The sequence below is a fragment of the Fusarium oxysporum genome, chromosome 1, assembly GCF_000149955.1.
Source record: "Fusarium oxysporum f. sp. lycopersici 4287 chromosome 1, whole genome shotgun sequence".
Taxonomy (NCBI): Eukaryota; Fungi; Ascomycota; class Sordariomycetes; order Hypocreales; family Nectriaceae; genus Fusarium; species Fusarium oxysporum.
This window is the reverse complement of record NC_030986.1, coordinates 3,551,407-3,569,597: the sequence shown is the minus strand read 5'-3', so window position 1 is coordinate 3,569,597 and position 18,191 is coordinate 3,551,407. Positions and strand designations below refer to the sequence as shown.

Genomic DNA, 18,191 nt, shown 5'->3' with positions numbered 1-18,191 from the left:
TTTTCTGTGTTTATTATTCGAGGACCTCAAGGAAACCATTTTCTTCCTCTTCTTCTTACCTCTCTTCCTTCTTCTACCATAACCGTCCACTCTCCTTCCCATCTACCCTCCCACAAACACTCTCTATGCCACCACCGAATCGCCTTCTGCATACGAATATCAAGGACACTGCCTTTCTCTCTCTCAGGAGACTTCTCCTGGTTGCAGCGTAATGGATATCTTTAACAAAGCTATTCGCCGCCGCCGCCATCGGTCTGGCTATGATGTCGACCTATTGAGTGCTGCCTTCGGCCTCCCATTTCTGCATGTTAATGGACCTGGGAACAACAGCGCTCGCAGTGTAGCACTCGACTACGTATCTGAATCTGAACCTGATTCCGAATGTGGCGATGGCAGTGAAGACGGCTCCGAGGGTGCGTTTTCTTCGTCTTCTGAGGATGATCGAGGGCGTCAACAACGTGGCTATGATACACCCGAAAGAGTCTCTACGTCCCGTCCACTTCCTCATTCGTCTCCTCATCCTTCCAAAAGATCCCCCAAGAGAAAGAAACACCACCGTCGACAGCTCGCCAAGTCATCACCTCGCTCAAGTCCTCGGAAATCGTCTCGTCGACAGGGTTCTCGCTCGAGTTCTCGAAGATCGACCGTCGAGATCATGAATAGTCAGCAACAGCCTATTTCTCATGTACGGCCTTCTGCGACATTTCCCCCTCAATTTCCTATTCCTTTGTCGAAGCAACATTGTAATATTGTACAATCTTCATCATTTCCTATTCCTTCTTTGAGCCAGCCTCTCAGAGTCCCAGTGTGTCAACCTTTCCCTCAGCAACCAGTGTGCTATCATCACCAGATCAACTACGTTCCGCACCGTACATCTACCTTGATGCAAGCTCATCCAGCTCAGTATATTGCGCCTGTTACCCAACCTGTCGCAGCACGAACTCCTGCATCTGATCAGGCACCAACAGTCTCCATGCCTCCAGCGGCATTCAAAAACACCTTGAATTCAGCAGGGGAAAGGGGTGACCGCCACAAAAAGCCTGGCAATCAGGGAGACGCCAAGCTTTCCGGCCCGTTGACAAACGAAGTGCAACGCCTACAGAAACATATTGAAGCCAAGATGGCTGACTTGGCCGAGGAGCCCAACAGCAGAATCTTGCGTCGCGACCTCCGCCGCCTTCAAGACAGACTTAATTTTGCCCTGAATAAGGCTATCACAGCAAGCAAAAAGCCTCACGCAAGACAAGTATCAAACTCCACTTTCAGCGGCTTCTCTCAACCAGCCCATGATAAAAAGACTGCACAAGAAAAAGACTTTCAGCAGAGCCGGAAGCGAGAGCAATGTGGCCAACGAGATGTGAGTCCTCAGCGCATCGAACGCCATCACATTTGCACAGAGTGTGGAAACATGCGTTCAGCGCTCTACCACAAGAAGTTTCCTGTTGGCCCAGGACCATCCACTAAGATCAATCTCTGCGAGAGCTGCCGAGAGATGGAATACAAACGAGGTGTCGTTCGCCAATACCACTTCTGTTTCAATTGTGGAAGCGCGAGGTCCAAGACATTTCATGCCCAGCACCCAGTCTTTCCAGGAGAGCCAATCTTCACAAACTATTGCGATGCCTGTGTCCTGGAGTTCCACTACAATGGAAGTCTGCCAGACGACTCTGTGATTGGACTGGTATGTTGACAGAATATCGTGAACATCAGATGACAGCTAACATGCAGTAACAGGCCCCCAGACTGAAGGACCACATAGCCAGGCGAGCTGCCATTCAAAAGGAAGATGACATGGATTCTCTGACTGTCAATCGCCATCGCAATCGTAATAAAAGAGAACCAAAAGGATCCCTTGACCAGGACGAGGCCATCGAGTACAAGAAACAGGCTCCTACGATTGGGAAGGTCCGCGGAAGGCGTCCTGAACCACGAGAGCCCAGAGACACTGTCATTTCCCCAGAGACCACCGTCGTTTCACCAGAGTCTTCTTACTGTCCCTCGAGAAATACGGGGTCTTCCAACCGCCGAGCAGAGCGGAAGTCATTGGGAGATACGAACACTGATCCTCCTCCTCCTACTCCTCCTCCTCCTCCTCCTCATAAGGAGAGCGAAAAGCGTCCTCGGAATTACCAGGCACCATATGTTGAAGACTCGGTTTCGACGGCTCACTCCAAAGGAGACACTCACATTGATAGCCATGAAGGTGAAATGACTGGTCAGAAGTTCGCAAACAAGGTTTACGAGCCATGGAAAACTCTTCCGCGTGACTTTGTTCTCAAGTCCGCAATGGCCAGTGATCGGTCATCTTCGGACGGCTCCGGAAAAGCCCAAGATGCAACAGAAAAGGGACCGCATCGACCGCGCGAGAAGTCTCTTGACTCTGAACGGTCTGACCCAAGCTCCTCCAAGTCTTCCGGTAGTAAGACTGTGAGATTCAAGAAGTCTATTGATGTTCGAACTCCCTTGGCCCACGAGGGCGGTACTGAGTTCTCGGAGCCTGAGTCTCCCATCAGAATGAGGCTCCCAGGATCCCCTCTCATCTCACGCAAGAAGCCATCGTATTACAACAGCTATTCGCCTGAAAGAAAGGCCACAGACAAGAACCTCCATCCTCACTATGGCCAATCTTCAAGGAATAGTTCGGTACCCAACCGTGAGAACTTGCGTACACCAGACGACTTTCGGCCCGGAGCACCTTCGAAGGGCTACTCTCAGGGTGCTTTCAGCAAAGATTTTGATAACGGTGGAGACTGGGATTCCTTCCGAAGTCCTGCGTACTCCTACGTAGAGCAGTATACAGATGACGGCCCCTTGCATGAACGCCATGAGACAGACGAAGGATTCCAGGCGCCAATCCCCAAGTTTCATGACTACAGCTACCATGATCAGTATATGGAGTCCACTGCATCTCTCCCATCCCGTATGTCTTCAGGAAGCGTGTTTTCATCCTTCTTCAAGAAGAAAAAGAACAAGTCATCTTCCGTTCCCCCAGGCGATCGAGCAGGCTCATACCCTCCAAGTCACAACTTTAACGAGACTGCCAGAGACAATTAGGAACGATTTGGCCCTCGCAGTTTCACTGACAGCCAGACAACTCCATGTCCCCAGCAATCTAGGTGCTCGTCAAACATTTTTACTACCTCACTCACGGATCATGACTCGTGCAGTTTCATCGACAGGGATTCAACTTTTGACAAGACTGAGGGTCAAGCCAGCGGCAACCCTTATTATACACCTCGCCAGCACAGCTTTCCAGAATTTTCCTACTGCACTTCTTCTGTTAGATCTGATAATTCGCCAAAGAAAGAGCACGCGTGTAAGAAATGCTCACCTGCCCAGTCGGACACGTCTGTCTGGAAGAATGCATTTGATCCTATCCCAACAGTTGAGGAGGCGAGCACTGCTGATGACTCCCATGAGACTGCATCTGACCATATTGGTGAGTCTTGACCAAAACCAAAGCTGTCAATCTTATCGACTAACGCTCGAGCCTCACAGAGTATAAACTTATCGTAGAGGCCGCTTCTTCAGTCGGCGAGGAAGATGACGAAGTATCTTCTGGTCAAGATTTCAATGAGTTTGATGAAACTATCCGGAACAATTCTTTTCATGATACACTGCCCATTCAGCCTCTCATAGACGGCATCGCTGTCTAAAACTTGATAATCACCAGCATGCTTACACAAGGCATCACCACACTTTCATTTGAGCCTAGTGATTAAGATCCTGAACGAGAAGATTTGTGGAAATGAACCTTTTGGGAACAAAATGTATGAACGTTGGATGCATGTGCATCGACCCCTGGACGGCTGGGGCCGGGTGATGAAAAGTTGAAATAAGCTCGGTTACGAGAAATGATCATGATTTGTATGAAGGAGGATTATGATTGTATGACAAGCGCTCTTTTGGTAAAACTTGCTATTGTATTATTAGAAATAGAATGACCTAATGCCTGATGTATTATGAACCGACCTCTCCACATGCCTTTAAATGGTGAGATACGGACAAACTTATTCGACGTGTAGAATATCAATCATTTTCCGTCACAGCTAAGGTATATCAGTCGTATGATAGGAGAGATGCGCAAAGTCTTCAATTACAAGATATATCATTTTCTATTTAGTATGTTCTGCATTTTCCCACATATACTCCTCCAAGATGCCATGATAGCAGGATCTATCTCCATCCAGATAAGCCCCTTTCGCCGAGAAGAATCACGAATCTAGCTGTAAGTAGCGTTCGTCATCCTCATAGTTTCCTATAGTACCAGCCAATTCTCGTGCTTAGCCCATATGCCCGCCAGAAATGCCAAGGAAAAAAGAAAAGAAATCATAACTCCGTGTCCGTGGCAACAGTTCAAGGACCGGAGACTTAAGTAAATACACACGCTCCTCTAGCAAATCGTATATATATGTTGCGCTTCGTCACTGGATCGAGAGGTTGTTGTCAGAGCTCATGCGAAACATCAGAGGTTCACGATAGTTACTCGTTCCTGGTGCGCTTGCCGGCGAAGCCATTCGCGACAAAGGGGTTTGTCTAGAGTCAAGATAAGCGATGGCCTCTTTTCGCTTCTTCTCGAAAGCGCGACTTCGTTCTTGTTCTCTTTCAATGTTTTCTGTACGTTCCCGTAGATCAGCGTTGATTGCATCCTTAATCTTCTTCTTCTCGATGACCTCCTTGATCCGCTTCTCCGCCTTCTGACACGCAGCGTCAAGCTTCTGGGAGAGTGATGGAGATGCGAGTTGTAGGCCTTGGTTCTCCTCACGCGCCTGTGACGAGGCACCCCAGAAACACTGAAATACGAGTTTTGTCTGCGTGCTCTTTCTATCGCCCCATATCATCACTGTGTCGCCGTTCCAAATTCGAGCCCAATGGTGTGAGGGGCCGCTGTGGTTTTTGGCATCAGAAGAAGCAAGTTGGTAACCATTGATGCTGATACCAACGGATGCTTTGGTCGAGATGTAAAACCCGTACTCGTTCGGATCTCCGGCATCTCGAAGCCAAGGAGGAGGGACTTTGTCAAGATCCTTTGAAGGGTCAAAGGTGCCATCTTCTTTCCAAAGCAGCAGTTTAAACGCATACTTCGGCACTCGAGATTCTTGTATGTCTCTGAAGACCACAGTATTTGCCGGGCCACGGCCGAATGAGACCAAGGTATCTTTGATGGGAATGCTAATCCCAGGGACACACGAATCATGATGAGACTCAAGCACGCCAATGGCACGTCTATTGGGCTCATCTTCCTGGACAGGGACGATTATCTGCGTGTGCGTAGGCAAAGTGTCGGGAATCGGAGAGTTCTCAAGCGGGGCGGCAGTCGGAGGAAATTCCAGGGGCTCATCAGCCGCTGTGTCCTGAGGTGTCCGTGAGCTTCGTCGAGCTTGGTTGATTTGTGACCCGGCTTTGGAGACGGGAGAGAAATACTTCATCGCAAGATCCCATAACGGCGATTTTCCGGGCTCAAATTTTTCATTCCTTGCTGCCGCACCCCGCTCGAAAGCTTTGTGTTGCAAATGTGTGAGCTCCGGATAGTCGAAGTGCCACGTTGTCTTGTCTTGCTCCCAGAAACACGTCTTGTTGTAAGGCTTGTCGATTTGACGCCCTGAAGCCTGCTTCTCGGCAGATGGTACTTGCACCAGCAGTTTGTACTCCTCAAGTACGTCATTTGCTAGATCTTCAATATTACCTTCCGACTTAAGTCTTTTCATTGTAGGTTTTCCTTGGGGTGTGTTGTCGAACTCATCGCTTGTATCATACGACGGGGGTTTTCGTTTACTAGTATTGAATTCTGCCGATTGCAGAGAATAACGCGATTGTCCAGGGCCTTGCAGGCTTGGCTCATTCCCGCCGAGGCTCTGCGACGCCACGTCCTCAACCAGACTCTGAAGTTGGTCCTCAGACTGATTCTGTGCCATTGAAATGTTATTCTGGCGATATGTTCGACGATTCCTGTTCCTGGGCGTAACCAACTCATCCGATTGATATGCTTCGTCTTCATCCTTGCGGAGGATTTCAGTCTCGTCTGCGCTAGGGTTGCTACTGTTCTCGAGGTTGAGATGATCTTCCGGGATAACTCCTGAGCTACCAATCGCTGAGACACCAACTTCTCCGAATAGTCTGGGCTGGTTCGATTCTAGTGGTACCGTCGGGGTTTCTTTTTCTGACTCTTCGCCCATAGAGTCACTGACCCTATCTTCTTCGTAGTGTCTAGGTTGCAACTGGGAAAAGTTGTCAAACATGTCGTCATCCGAAATCTCGTCAAAGGATTGTGAAGCGTTGATGATAGAGTCTTCGCCGGAAGACCATGGGTGGCTTTCGAGTTCTGCCACGGTTGCTCGGTTTTCTGGCCGGCGCTGGAGCATTCTGCAGAGGAAGTCAATAGCTTGCTCTGACACATCATTCCTCTGCAGTGGTGCGATATTCAGCCGGGTAGTCATAATCTTGTGTAACAGCTCAGAGTAGCTAATGCCACTCTTGACAGGATAAGGAGGTGACGCAGTCAGAGCATAAAACAAGACCCCACCTAGAGACCAGATGTCAACGGCGTGGTTGTATCTCTGGCCCGGTGGACGTCTCATCTTCTTTCCTCGACTACGTACACCGTCGTCATCATACTCGGCATATTCTGTATACACCTCAGGGGCGCAATAAAGCAAGGTGCCACAAAACGTTCGCAGGAAGGTCTGTTCGCTGTCGACCATTTTAGACAAACCAAAGTCGGTGAGCTTGAGATCAATTGGATTGAGTGAGTTTATTAGGATGTTGTCTGGTTTGACGTCGCGATGAGTGATGTTGTTGGCGTGTAGATATCCCAAGGCACCCAAGAGCTGCCCTGACATGGTTCGGACAACATCCTCCCTCAGAGCCTTTTGGTCTGAGATGAGTTTTCCCAAATCACCGCCGGGCACAAATTCCATAATGATGATTAGCAATCGGTCATCCCATTCAAAGTGCTCCATGTAGCGAACAATATGGGGCTGTTAAGTTATGTTAGCGACGGAAGCGGGTAACAAACAAGGCGCAAGACTCACATGCTTAACTCGCTGCATGATCTTCATCTCATTCTCTACCTTCTGGTCAAGGACACCGTTCTTGATAAAGCGACGCTTTTCGATCTCTTTAGCAGCATATGGTAATCCGTCATACTTTGAGGTGACCCTGTGGACAACTGCGAAGGCACCCTTTCCGATGGAGCCGGTTCTGTTATATTTTCCGGACCCCGTCCATTCCCGTGGCGCGTCTCTTCTTTTAGACAACGTCTGAGGAGTACGCTGCGTTATCTCATTGGTCTCTTCTCTCCTAAGATTTGTCTGGGCAGGTTGCTTGAAGAGATCAACGTGGCCGCCTGGTCCAGGCGTGATGGTCTCATTCTGGCGCGGTAGCCCATGACGTGTGAAGAAATCGTCGACTTTATCGGTATATGCTTGGTCATACTCGTTATCACGCCTTGGTATACGGACTCGGAAAGTCAAGTCCCGGGCCTCCTTATGGAGATAGATCTTGATGATGGAGCCAGAACTCAAAACCCACTTGCTAATGGGAGGGTCACTTCTTCCCTTGGCTTGAGGGTGGGAAGTCAAAAGATGATCATCCACAATGGTACCGTTGGTCGATTGGTCCTCAACCATGACAGTGCCATATTCGTTGACGTAAATCCGGAAATGAATGTTACTGATTCTTTTCAAGGGATCGTTGACAAAAACGACGTCGCATCGCACAGGATTTCGACCAAAGACAAAGCCGGCCTTCGGGTTCTTGAGGTGCGACGACAGACGTAGGATGATGGCATGGGTGCCGGTACCGGTTGGATTGGCGAGAAAACGGGCTGCTTGGTCTTCCAAGGCATAGTCGGGTTCGACGCCATCCGCTTCGTCCTTTCCAATGATGTGTGGGGAGTTTTCGCCGACCAGACGTTCGAGTTCGACACGGGCAGAATCAGAGTGTGGGTAGAGGACGCATATTATGTCGGAGATATCTTCGTCTGAGAAGCCTGAGTTCTGCTTCCCGACACGGCGCGGATCCAGAACATTCTGCGTCGCTTCCAGAGGGAGGTCAGCTCGAAGAAGAGGGAGCATTGGGTAGATGGGCGGGCGTACCTTGCGTGGGCTCGTCGCCGTCCATTGGAGGGACCCGAGCAGCCTACGCTGCGAAGCAATGCAAGACTGTCGTAGAAAATTTCAATGGGGCCAAGTTGAGGCAAATCGTGAGGTTGTGCTAAAAAGTCAAGGCGATCACGGGCGCATCTAGCAAGAGGTTTGGAAGTCCTAGGCGCAGGTATAGTTGGGGTAACAACCAGCCAAAAGTTTGTATGTCTCGGCGCGGTCGAGTCGAGACGGTAGTTGTGCGAGTCTTGTATAAAGAAATTGTGTATGTTGAAAGGTAAGAAAGCAAACAAAAAAGAGGCGAGAGACAGACAAGTGAAGAGTATCAAGAGCCCAAGAGAGGGGGACGGGATGGAAAAAGAAACGACAAGGGACTTTGAGGTTCAAGTATTGGATGGGACGGCAGGGACGTCACGACCGACAGTTTCCTCGAGGGTCAGGTCGCTACTGACGCTGGTTGGCTGATATCAATCGGAATCTGGGTTAACGACGCTGGCTGACCTATCAGATTGGAATCTAACAAGGTATTAGGCACCCTCTAGTGACCGCTTCTAGGCTGATAAATCCCCAAGAGAGCAAAGTTGCAGCGGGGAGAAGCCGTTTGAGTGCCGTTCATGATCACCAACGGGGCGGCGACCCTTTACCTCCACTGACAGAGTGGAAACCATCAGTACTGTACGTCTCGGATGCCTCAGCAACCAGGGAGGGTTAAAAAAAAAGTCAAGCTCATCTGATTCAACAAAACAAGGTCACATCACGTTTCTGTTCTTGTAACACGGGCGCGTGAAAATGGTACTCGGGGCGCGTTCAAGTCATGCGCTTTGTCACTTCACTAACAATCACAGCCTACAAGTACAAGAATCTACGTCAGCTCATCAGGCGCCTACCAACAATGCTTTGCCCTCGAGACTCGCCTCCAGAACCGAGCGGGTCGAGCAAAGTCACTGGACAGCAACGCCTGCCAAAGGTCTCAGCTTAGTTCACGCAGCATCATGAACCAATAGATGGCTTTCTTCTCAACTTTTGCTATTTACGTCATGATATTAGACAGAATTACAATTGAGTTTTTTGTTTACCAAGCACGAAAGAATTATATTATCCCCAGCTATTAGTACCTTGTTTTACGTGCCATCCATCATAGAAGCTTATTTGCACCTCATGTACGCGAAATGTCAATTCAAGACACTATAATTCTTAGAGGAGAAAGAAATGTATTTTAGCTAGATTCAAAATGCATCTATAACCAAGTATGCTACCCTTTCCAAAGATAATGTAGTCCTTTCTTTGTATGCCCAAGAGTATAACTATGCAATTGGTTTTCAACCCGCTGCCCCCAAATAAGCATGTCTTGCCATTTCCTGAACGCCATGTGATATATGCAGCCCCTTCATGTTTGCTCCAAATCGCTTCAATCATCCAAATATCCATAATCTCAGTCAAGCAGTGGTATAACTAGACCCTTCCCTCTTCGTTGCTAAAACGCTTGTCCTTGATACTGAGGATGAACGTTTCGAGTGGTCTGCTGAGCTCCAGGCGATGGGCCGTATTGACCCTGAGGTGGTACGAAGCGAGGGTCAACCTGCTGCGCAGCCCGGAGTGGTCGTGAGAAACTGTTCGGCTGTCCATGTCCTCCCATCTGCTGAGGTGCCGGTCCGTACGGCGATCCACCGGGAGTGTACTGACCAGCTGGTTGGCCCATGGGGCTGTATGGGGGAATGTTACCAGCACCCATCATTGGCTGTTGATATCCTTGCTGGTAGTTCTGTTGTTGCTGAGCCTGCTGCTGGTACGCAATCTGTTGCTGTTGGGCCATTTGCTGTTGCATCATTTGCTGCTGAGCCATTTGTTGCTGCGCATCTGCTGCTGGTACGCCATGGCAGCCTGTTGCTGCTGTCGCTGGCTGATCGCATGCTGGACTGCCTGGCTGTTGACTCCTTGCTTCATCTGTTGCTTTTCTCGTTCCCGGGCCTCGATAGCACCAACTAAACCTGATCCAGAGGAAGCTTGCCTCTGATGGCCAGGCACGAAGCTACCCTGGGAACCCTGTCTCTGGTGTCCTGGCATGCTGATCAATGGTTGGCCTGTGAGGCGGGCAACATGTTCCTGCTCCCGAGCACTGAGGTGGCTAGATGTCTCCCCAGAGCTTGCAAAGTTCAAGGTCGAACTAGCACCCCGCGATCCAGGTCGTGCAAGCAGATCAGCAGAGCTGCTACGAGAGTGGCGACCGTTCTGGATAGCTTGTAGCATGTCAGAGGAACTAGTTCGTTTCATGCCTGGGCTGGGTGAGCCGCCCAAAGTGTTGCTGGATGCGCTCCGAGCATGAGCCGCCCTTTGCTGCACAAATTCTTCGGGGCTTAACCCGTGTGCATTGCTCGGAGGAGTTGATGCGCCGGGCTGCCATGCCATAGTGCGCTTTGGGTCTGGGGATTCCTTACGTCCAAGAGATCCCTGAGAACCCGAAGATTTATGAGGTGGGGGCGTTGGTCCTTGACCCCCGGGTGTATGCGGTCTCTGTGATGAGCCGCCAGGAGTGAGAGCGCCGGGGGTTTTACTGCGGTCCTTGGTGGCTGCGTAATTAATGGTTGGGCCGAAATTGATATCTGGTATATCGAAGCCAGGATCTCGAGGATCAGGCTCCTCAGCGCCACCGACAGTCTTCAGGACACCAGCTCGGGGCTTTGGTTCGCTGTATTGGTATGTGTCTACAAAGTTCTTGAGGCTGCTAGTGGGAGAGTTATCCTCATAATGACTGCTTTGGTTGCTCGTGTGACTTTCTTGCCTGCCTGGGGGTCCTGGTCGCCTCTCTGAGTTCGGGGTGCCTTGCCGAGGTGTCTGGCGGCCTTGGTCGAACACATAATGGTCAATTATCTCATTCGTGGTGATCCCACTGCTACCCGACATGGTGTTTCCCTTAGAATTTTCAAAAGGGGCAGGTGGGGGAGGTCCGCCTGGCACAGGCTTTCGGTGACCCATTGGTCCCGGCGGTCCATTTGGCGGTCCATGAGGAGGTCCGTTAGGGCGATAACCCGGAGGCCCAGGAGGTCCGGGACGCCCCGGACCGGGGCGATAATTACCATGGGGACCGGATGGCGGAGGCATATGGCCAGGAGGAGGACCATTGCCACGACCTCGGGGGTCCGAAGGCCTACGTCCATCAAAGCCAGGACCCCGAGGATCCGATGGTCTGCGTCCATCAGGGCCAGGTCGTCGAGGGTCAGACGGTCGGCGGCCATCAGGACCCACGTCAGGCCGACGGTTGGTATTTTGAGGGTGGGGAGGTCGTTGTTGAGGTGGCATGCCGGGAGGCATCGGAGATCGCCGTCCTTCTGAAGTTCCAGGACGTGAGTTGGGCCCGCGGCCATAAGTATTAGGAGGCCCAAGCGGGGGCTGGGCCAGTGGCGATCGTGATCGTTGTTGGGACAAGTTGGCCGGAGGAGGAAGACTGTTGGAAGAGGGATCCTGATTCAGTGGGCTTAAAGCTTCACGCGAACGGTTGTCGTTAGCAGATATCCCTACGGAGTTGGCGTGTGGTGGCAGTACCGATGGTCCAGATCTTGCAGCGTCCACCTCATCTCCTCGTGGAGAAGGATTCGAATCGTTCGGTTCACCCAATCCTCCAGCTGTGGCAAGCTGGGCCAGAGTTGTGACGGAAAGCCTACTATTAGCCCGTCTAAGCTCAGGGGAATGATAGGCTCTGCTGACGGGGCGAGCCTGGGACCCGTGGCTGAAGGCTGGGGGTCGTGAGACTGGTTCAGGAGTATGCATCTGACGCATTCCATCCAAGTCTTTCAGGGGAGGAGAGCCAGAGGGAGCTCGTTCATTCTGGTAAGCGGGACTCTCATCACGAGAAGCTTGGTTATGGCGGGGAGCGCCAACGGGAGTCTGTCCACGTTGTGGCGAGCCTGAGTAAGGGCTATTACCGTTGGTACCAGGACGGAAAGGAGGGCCTCCCAATTGGTTGGGGTCGGATGAGTTACGACCGTGTCCTCCGAAGGCAACCCTCGCAGGATCTGCGGGAGCTGAGTCTGTTCGAGTGCGCTCAGTAAGAGAGAAGGATCGCGAGGATCTGGTTGGGACTTGTTCATCCGAAAACCCGGCCTTAGGTTTTGGAGGTCCATCACCAAAGCTTAGTCGAACACTCTTTCGACTGTTGCTTCGAGAACGTGTCGTGGGTGCATCATCCACAGCATTCATGCGAGTACCGGTGCATTCCTTGAGCTTCTTTCTCCAATCTCTCTCGCCCCATCCAGAGCTACCATCCTCGAGAATCAGGTTGGAAACATCCAAATTCTCAAGATAACCGTAGCGGCGGCTCTTAGGCATAGCAAACATGAGAGATCTGGAGTCAAGTGTGCTGGCAACAAGTCTCCCAGGTCGGCCGTAAAGACCAAAGGTATCCCAGGTAGGAAAGAGGAAACGCAGCAACATCTCGAATCCGCTGACAGCAGGGTGTGTCTCAGGCATGATGAAGACGAAACCTTCAGTAGACGAGGGAGGATCAGTGTGAATAGCAATGTTACCCTCAACCTTGAGTAAGGTCGACGCGTCAATCAATGACTTGGACTGAGGATAGATGGCATAGGCAGAGTAGGCGTCGGTGATGGTAGCAATTGGCTGCATCTTCTTCTGCTTCTTGCCATCCTTTCGCTGGTCGTAGAACTTGATGTCTCCCTTTAGTGTGGGAACAGGCGATCGATCGTAAGGAGATCTCTTCTTGAGCTCCTTCTGGAGCTTTGCATACTGCTTTTCGTCAGGAGGGGTGATAACACACCAGCATCGTCTCCAAGGTACACCAGCGCCGAATCGGACTCTAACCCATTCTTCGGTGGGGAATCGTGCCCTCTCCATGATGACACCAATGTTGTTGAGCGATTTGCCCTTGCCGGCAATTAGAGCGCCAGTATAGGCCTCCTGCAGAGAGGAGTGCTCGAAAATAGCTAGTCGAATGCCGGCAGTCCATTGCAGCAGCGAGTGTCGCGAGTTGAAATGGAGGAGATATCTGTTTCTTCCAGCCGTTGAGATGCTCAGGATGTTCTGTAGCGGTTGCTCGTCTGAAGATCTTGTAGGCAGCGACTCTATCTGTGACGAAATTGTGTTAGTCGAGTGTGAAGACATACTTGGCACGCGAGCGGGTTATTCACCATTTTGATCGAGGCATCTGTCAAGTTGATAAACTTGGGCAAGACTTCACCATCCTCGCCAGCTGCATCTAGTTCCGCGGCATCCCATAGTGACAAGACGGTTCCCACAAGCTGGGCAAAACACTCTGTCCAGGTTCTATCAGGGTTGGGTTTGCCCTCTGTAAACAACTTTGTTAGCTGAACATCCTTGCAGCACATGTGTAAATAGTTGAGTGTGGAGTAAACTTGGCGCCACAGGGGTGCAAGTGTGGAGGGGAACAAGCGGCAATGGAAGCTAGATCGAGCGTACGTGTATTCTGGTCATCGAGTTTGAGAAAATAGCCCTCTTGGTACAGCTTGTTGGAATGGCTGTTGAGGAATGAAAAGATAGGCTGAAGTTCAGGGATTGTATCCTCAGTGATATCCATGATGGGTGGTTGATGAGCCAGGACCATGGACGGGGGTCGTGATGATGCAGCAGATGAACTGCGTCTTCGGCGAGCAGAAGGTTCAATTGGAGAGCCGCCGTTTATGGGAGTGCCATAATCTGGCCGCGAAGGCGGTGTGTTTGGCCGAGAAATGTCGGTACTGACTCGGTGGTCGGGAAAGGGTTCTGTAACAGAGTTCGTCTTGCGATGTCCCGGTCTGTGAGGTGAATTTGACGGAGGAGAAGTTGAGGGCGGCGGTGTCTTTGTGCCCGCAGAGAACTGGGACATAAAAGAGAGGACTAAAGTATTGGCACCAACGAGTTAGTACGACAGGGACGGGATGAGGTGAGATGTTATGAACAGAATGGCATGCAGCCCCTGGAGGTAGAGAGCCCGTCGCTCAGTCCCTTGAACCAAAAGAAACGGACCCCTAGATGAACTAGCCAAGGGCATTTTGGGCCACCACACGTCAACGCATAGTGGATGTCAAAGCCCCCGCCGCCGTTCCGAGAGGTACCCATAAGCAGCCCCCCCTGGCTGTGGTTACAGGCGTAGAGCTGCCACCGTGCAGTGGGCATCCATCATGACATGGGCAAGCCCGCCTAGACTTAGACTGGGCCAACGCCAGGGCAAGGACCAGCGAATCACTAGCGCCGTCTTCTGTCTTGTCGGGTCGTAAAGCGACGCAACGCAACGTACGGGGCGGACGATCAAAGACAAGTCCAGAGCTGGAATGAGAATCACGAATGCACAATATTTGATGGTACGCACCTCGATTTCGACCCATTTTGTCCACAATGCTCGGCCTGCAAATGAGGAAATTTCTGAGACAAAATATCAAGAAGAAAAATCAGGCCAATTGGTGCCCAGAAACAACAAACAGCAAAAGGGAGAGAGCTGTTAGGTCAGTAGTTGACCAGATCAACTGCGCAAGGGATGTCTCGAGAGGTGTGAGGTGCGTCAGCCACAATACTGACGACAGTCTGGTACCGTAATTTCCAGACAAGCTTGATTATCGCTGGGCATCCAAGATCAGGGCGAATCCAAGGTCCAGGAGTGAGGAGGAAAGAAGAAGAAAACAGGCCCTTGCGTGCGGGACGATTCAGATGTAGGTGAAGTGGGCGCTTCTTGTATGTGCGACTTTATTAGACTCTAGACTCCCTTTAGAACTCGGCGCCGGACTGTATCCATTCAAAGGTGGTGCTGCGGCGGGTGCGAAGGCAGATTGCGGATGCAGATACGGATGCTTCGGGCGACTGACATGTCAGTCAGTACTTATTAACCGGCCAAGGATGACCAGCCCTGGTACAGCTGGTCAAGGTCAAAACTGTGGTGAACTACCGTAAAAGGAATTGCAGCAACTGAGCGAGCGACAAGTGAAAGTGACGAGAACCTAGACGATGCAAGTCTTGGCTCTAAATATGGGGGTGGTCGGTAATTTCTTATAAGCCGTGGCCGTGATTTCGTGATTTCGTGATTTCGTGATTTCAGTATAGGTACGTTAAATACGCGGAAGCCGGCGTCGGCGGTCGGCGGCGATGGCAATTGGATGCCAATGTCAATGTCAACGGCACTTTGTTAGTGGTCGGTGCAGCGCTGTAGCTGCTCGCCCTGTGTTGCGTGCGTTGAGCTTTAAATGGAGATGCGTCCTTCAGAACGTACACCTTTTCCAGGGTTTCGACCTGCGGGCTTTCGTTGTTTAATAAATCTGTCAGAGGCTGGTAGGGACCCAGAAATCGCAACGTCAAGAGCAGGTTTTCTTGGAAAAAAGAGGACCTCCAACAAGCTTCAAGCCTGGTCCAATGGTGCGATCTCCAGCCAGCGCGGGGGTCCCTTTACTGATAAGTCCCACGAGTTGAGCAGCTTTCAGCTAGAGTTGTCTCCGGAGCTGGTAACAAGAGGGTCCGGGCTTAGGCGATCCTGTTTGCTTGCTTGCCTGCATACGAAAATGTGCTTTGCTCTTCTTTGCTTGCCGCCGCGTACCCCCGTACCCGTACAGTATGGTCGGGGCCTTTGATGAACGATTCGCGATGAACGAATTGAGTGGTGATGGACCTGGTCGATGGCATACGTCACTAGCAGCCAGCGGTGGTCTGGGCGAGAAGTCTAAGTCTAGAACCGACACCCTCAATTCACTAAGAGGACCCTCTTAGCACCTCTAATGTACTGCACACCGAGTAATGAAAGCAAAGTCGGTGAGCCAAGAGAATTAAAACGGAAGTAAAAATATAAAAAGTGAATCAGGGAATCGAACAGAGGTTGGATGCTGTGAGAAGCAAGGAAGAATACAACATGCATACAATAATGGCAGGGTATCGTATTTCTATATACTTGACAGGAAGCCAAGTTTCAAGTTGGCGACTCAACTTGGAGACCAAAATAGAATTCAAAGAATGACAGAGAATCAATCGGAGCCTTCGCAAGGCAGGCCTTTGTTTCGTAACATGCCTTTCACTAACTGGAAAGATGCTGAATAGACAGTTGGATGTCTGGAGAGCCATGTTGGAGAAACATGTCATCCAATCATTCTGACGCCGGATCAGTTGTCTATGACCCAGCCAAGATCTGGAGACATGCGTGGTGCAACGTGAGAAGAGGCCGCGCGCATCTGGGCTTCGGTCGCTTGGCGCCGGCTATCACCAGTATCATACCTTTGTCTGAGACGACTTTGATTTGGTATCTGAGCACGCAACCTGGCATCTGATGCAAATTGCACAAACAGCAAGACTTGGAACTCGCGGCGTAGCAGAGCTCAAGGCAAGATTGCAACAGATCTTGTCCAAACGCTTCACGACTTACAAAAGAGGTAACTTGGGTAGCTTGGCTGCTTGGGTACCTGCAGTATTTACCGCCGATCCACTACCCAAAGCTACAGGCCAATGTGAGCCTATAAAAGAATATTCGGTAGACAGTGGCTGGGATTCTCCCGCTTCGGAGCCCGTAGAGCGGCGTTAAACGACGGGCGGGATACGGACGGAGTGGATAGAGGCATATCCCGGCAAAACAGATTCGTCACTAACTAACGCCATCTTCCAATTCAAGGCTTCTTGTTGCCGCTGTCTCCATCAATGATTTCTCGTGGGATCCATTGAATGCGTCTCGGCGCCTGAAGCCCTGCAGCCAGCCACTCTGATCGCGATTCTCTTGTTTCGTCATGTTGCGGGTATCGTCCCATCCCGTCAGCTTTCTTCACTGATGGAATACCGTCTCGTACCAGCGAAATTACACCATACCAGCGAGCGAGCTAAGTCAGCAAGCCAGGCCTCGTATTGCTTCAATAGTATTTCGCCAAGCCTCAACATGGTATCTAGACTGTGTTGGTTCGACTCCACCATTCTGCTTCATGGATACGTAAGCGTCCAGCCGCTGGGATTTGAACAGAATCTGTTCGGAGTATGTATAAGCGGGCTTCGCTCAGTAGTTTTCTGGGGTCAGAAAAAGCTTGGCACTTTGAGGCCTCAAATGTTGATACCCATCTCAGATACGGATAGAGTGGGTAGACTATCGGCTTCGGGTTCGTATTATGCAAATTGCTTTACTGTAATTGCCGAATGCGCACATACAATATCTGTAGCGAATTCATGCATAATGCCATTATCTTCTACACAGATATCCATTACCTCTGGGCTTTGCACATACTGTAGTAGGTAAGTCTTGAGTGAGGCATCCGAGCCCTAATTCAGCCGGACAAGGATCAGGATGGTTCGGGGTTTTCAAAAACCTGGAGAAGACTACCTGGACTGTCAAACTCCGAATGGAAAAGTACTTTGAACAAGACCTTGCAGCTTGTGCTTGGACTCCAAATCGTGATGGCTATGCAGCCAAGCTCTTGGTATTTGTGACTATCACCAAGTCCCATTGGTCACAACGTATTATTGTTTGAGAAGATGTAGCTAAATTCAGGGCAAAATCTTATGAAGCTCCTAGCTCAACCGGCTACACCGGCTTCCCCTTGGCCTTGCACTATCCATGCTCACTCAGCCGCCAGAAATACGCTCGAAGGTTACAACCAGAATGGGGTTTGTTATTTTGCAAAGGCGGCTAACTAATGCCTTTGTCTCTGTACGGTCAAGAAGGATTGCGTGTCAAGATGGGGATTGAAGTACTGGCCGTGTCAATCACGATTGTGATTAACATGAGACGTCTCACTTCAAAGTTCCAACTGCACGAGATTGCTGCGATTAGCACAGCCTTTTACATCCGGATACAAGACCCCCCCTACGATCGTCCAGGCCCACCTGTTTGATCGTCAGGCATTTGAAAAGCCGACGACTCATCTAAAGAGCCGCAGATCGTCATGCCAGCTACACGTATGTCGTTAGAATCATGTTCTGGACGCTATTTTCGCAGTCCGCATAATAGCGTCCGCAAGAGGTTCAAGCTGACCCCTAATGGGGAAATGGGCTTTGATTGAGAATCGATTCATCCCCATCCCTTACGTCATGAGTCCAATCTTGCGGTGATAAGTTTGGATCAGATCGTGATGAGGCACTATTTCCTGTCCAGCTGATCTTTGCGTGGAGAAATCAACGCATATCATG

The 18,191-nt window shown here is 50.7% G+C and overlaps 4 protein-coding genes across 10 annotated transcripts; 2 read left to right on the top strand and 2 right to left on the bottom strand.

Annotated features, from left to right (window-relative positions):
- Positions 1 to 211: 211 nt before the first annotated feature.
- FOXG_00620 (uncharacterized protein) lies at positions 212 to 3,054 on the top strand (the record flags this gene model as incomplete). Its single annotated transcript, XM_018377101.1, has 2 exons — positions 212 to 1,681; positions 1,735 to 3,054. The coding sequence occupies 2 exons, from the start codon at positions 212 to 214 to the stop codon at positions 3,052 to 3,054; spliced, it is 2,790 nt and encodes a 929-aa protein (XP_018232763.1).
- A 100-nt stretch (positions 3,055 to 3,154) lies between these two features.
- Positions 3,155 to 3,955, top strand: FOXG_17910 (uncharacterized protein; the record flags this gene model as incomplete). Its single annotated transcript, XM_018397920.1, has 3 exons — positions 3,155 to 3,316; positions 3,340 to 3,439; positions 3,499 to 3,955. 3 exons carry the CDS (start codon positions 3,155 to 3,157, stop codon positions 3,654 to 3,656), a joined length of 420 nt encoding a protein of 139 aa, XP_018232762.1. The 3' UTR covers positions 3,657 to 3,955.
- Positions 3,956 to 4,071: 116 nt separating this feature from the next.
- On the bottom strand, positions 4,072 to 8,877 carry FOXG_00619 (serine/threonine protein kinase). 2 transcript variants are annotated; one of them, XM_018377100.1, is made up of 4 exons: positions 8,097 to 8,548; positions 7,032 to 8,038; positions 5,425 to 6,977; positions 4,081 to 5,354 (listed from the first exon to the last, which is right to left on the bottom strand). In XM_018377100.1, exons 1-4 carry the CDS (start codon positions 8,119 to 8,121, stop codon positions 5,258 to 5,260), a joined length of 2,682 nt encoding a protein of 893 aa, XP_018232761.1. In that variant the 5' UTR covers positions 8,122 to 8,548; the 3' UTR covers positions 4,081 to 5,257. The 2 variants fall into 2 exon arrangements, with proteins under 2 accessions (XP_018232760.1, XP_018232761.1); XM_018377099.1 differs by having other exon boundaries at positions 4,072 to 6,977; positions 8,097 to 8,877.
- A 322-nt stretch (positions 8,878 to 9,199) lies between these two features.
- Positions 9,200 to 16,493, bottom strand: FOXG_00618 (uncharacterized protein). 6 transcript variants are annotated; one of them, XM_018377094.1, is made up of 5 exons: positions 14,992 to 16,493; positions 14,422 to 14,906; positions 13,533 to 13,949; positions 13,244 to 13,401; positions 9,200 to 13,181 (listed from the first exon to the last, which is right to left on the bottom strand). In XM_018377094.1, the coding sequence occupies exons 2-5, from the start codon at positions 14,435 to 14,437 to the stop codon at positions 9,927 to 9,929; spliced, it is 3,846 nt and encodes a 1,281-aa protein (XP_018232755.1). In that variant the 5' UTR covers positions 14,438 to 14,906; positions 14,992 to 16,493; the 3' UTR covers positions 9,200 to 9,926. The 6 variants fall into 6 exon arrangements, with proteins under 6 accessions (XP_018232755.1, XP_018232754.1, XP_018232756.1 ...); XM_018377093.1 differs by having other exon boundaries at positions 14,422 to 16,493; XM_018377095.1 differs by having other exon boundaries at positions 13,533 to 14,906.
- Positions 16,494 to 18,191: the final 1,698 nt, after the last annotated feature.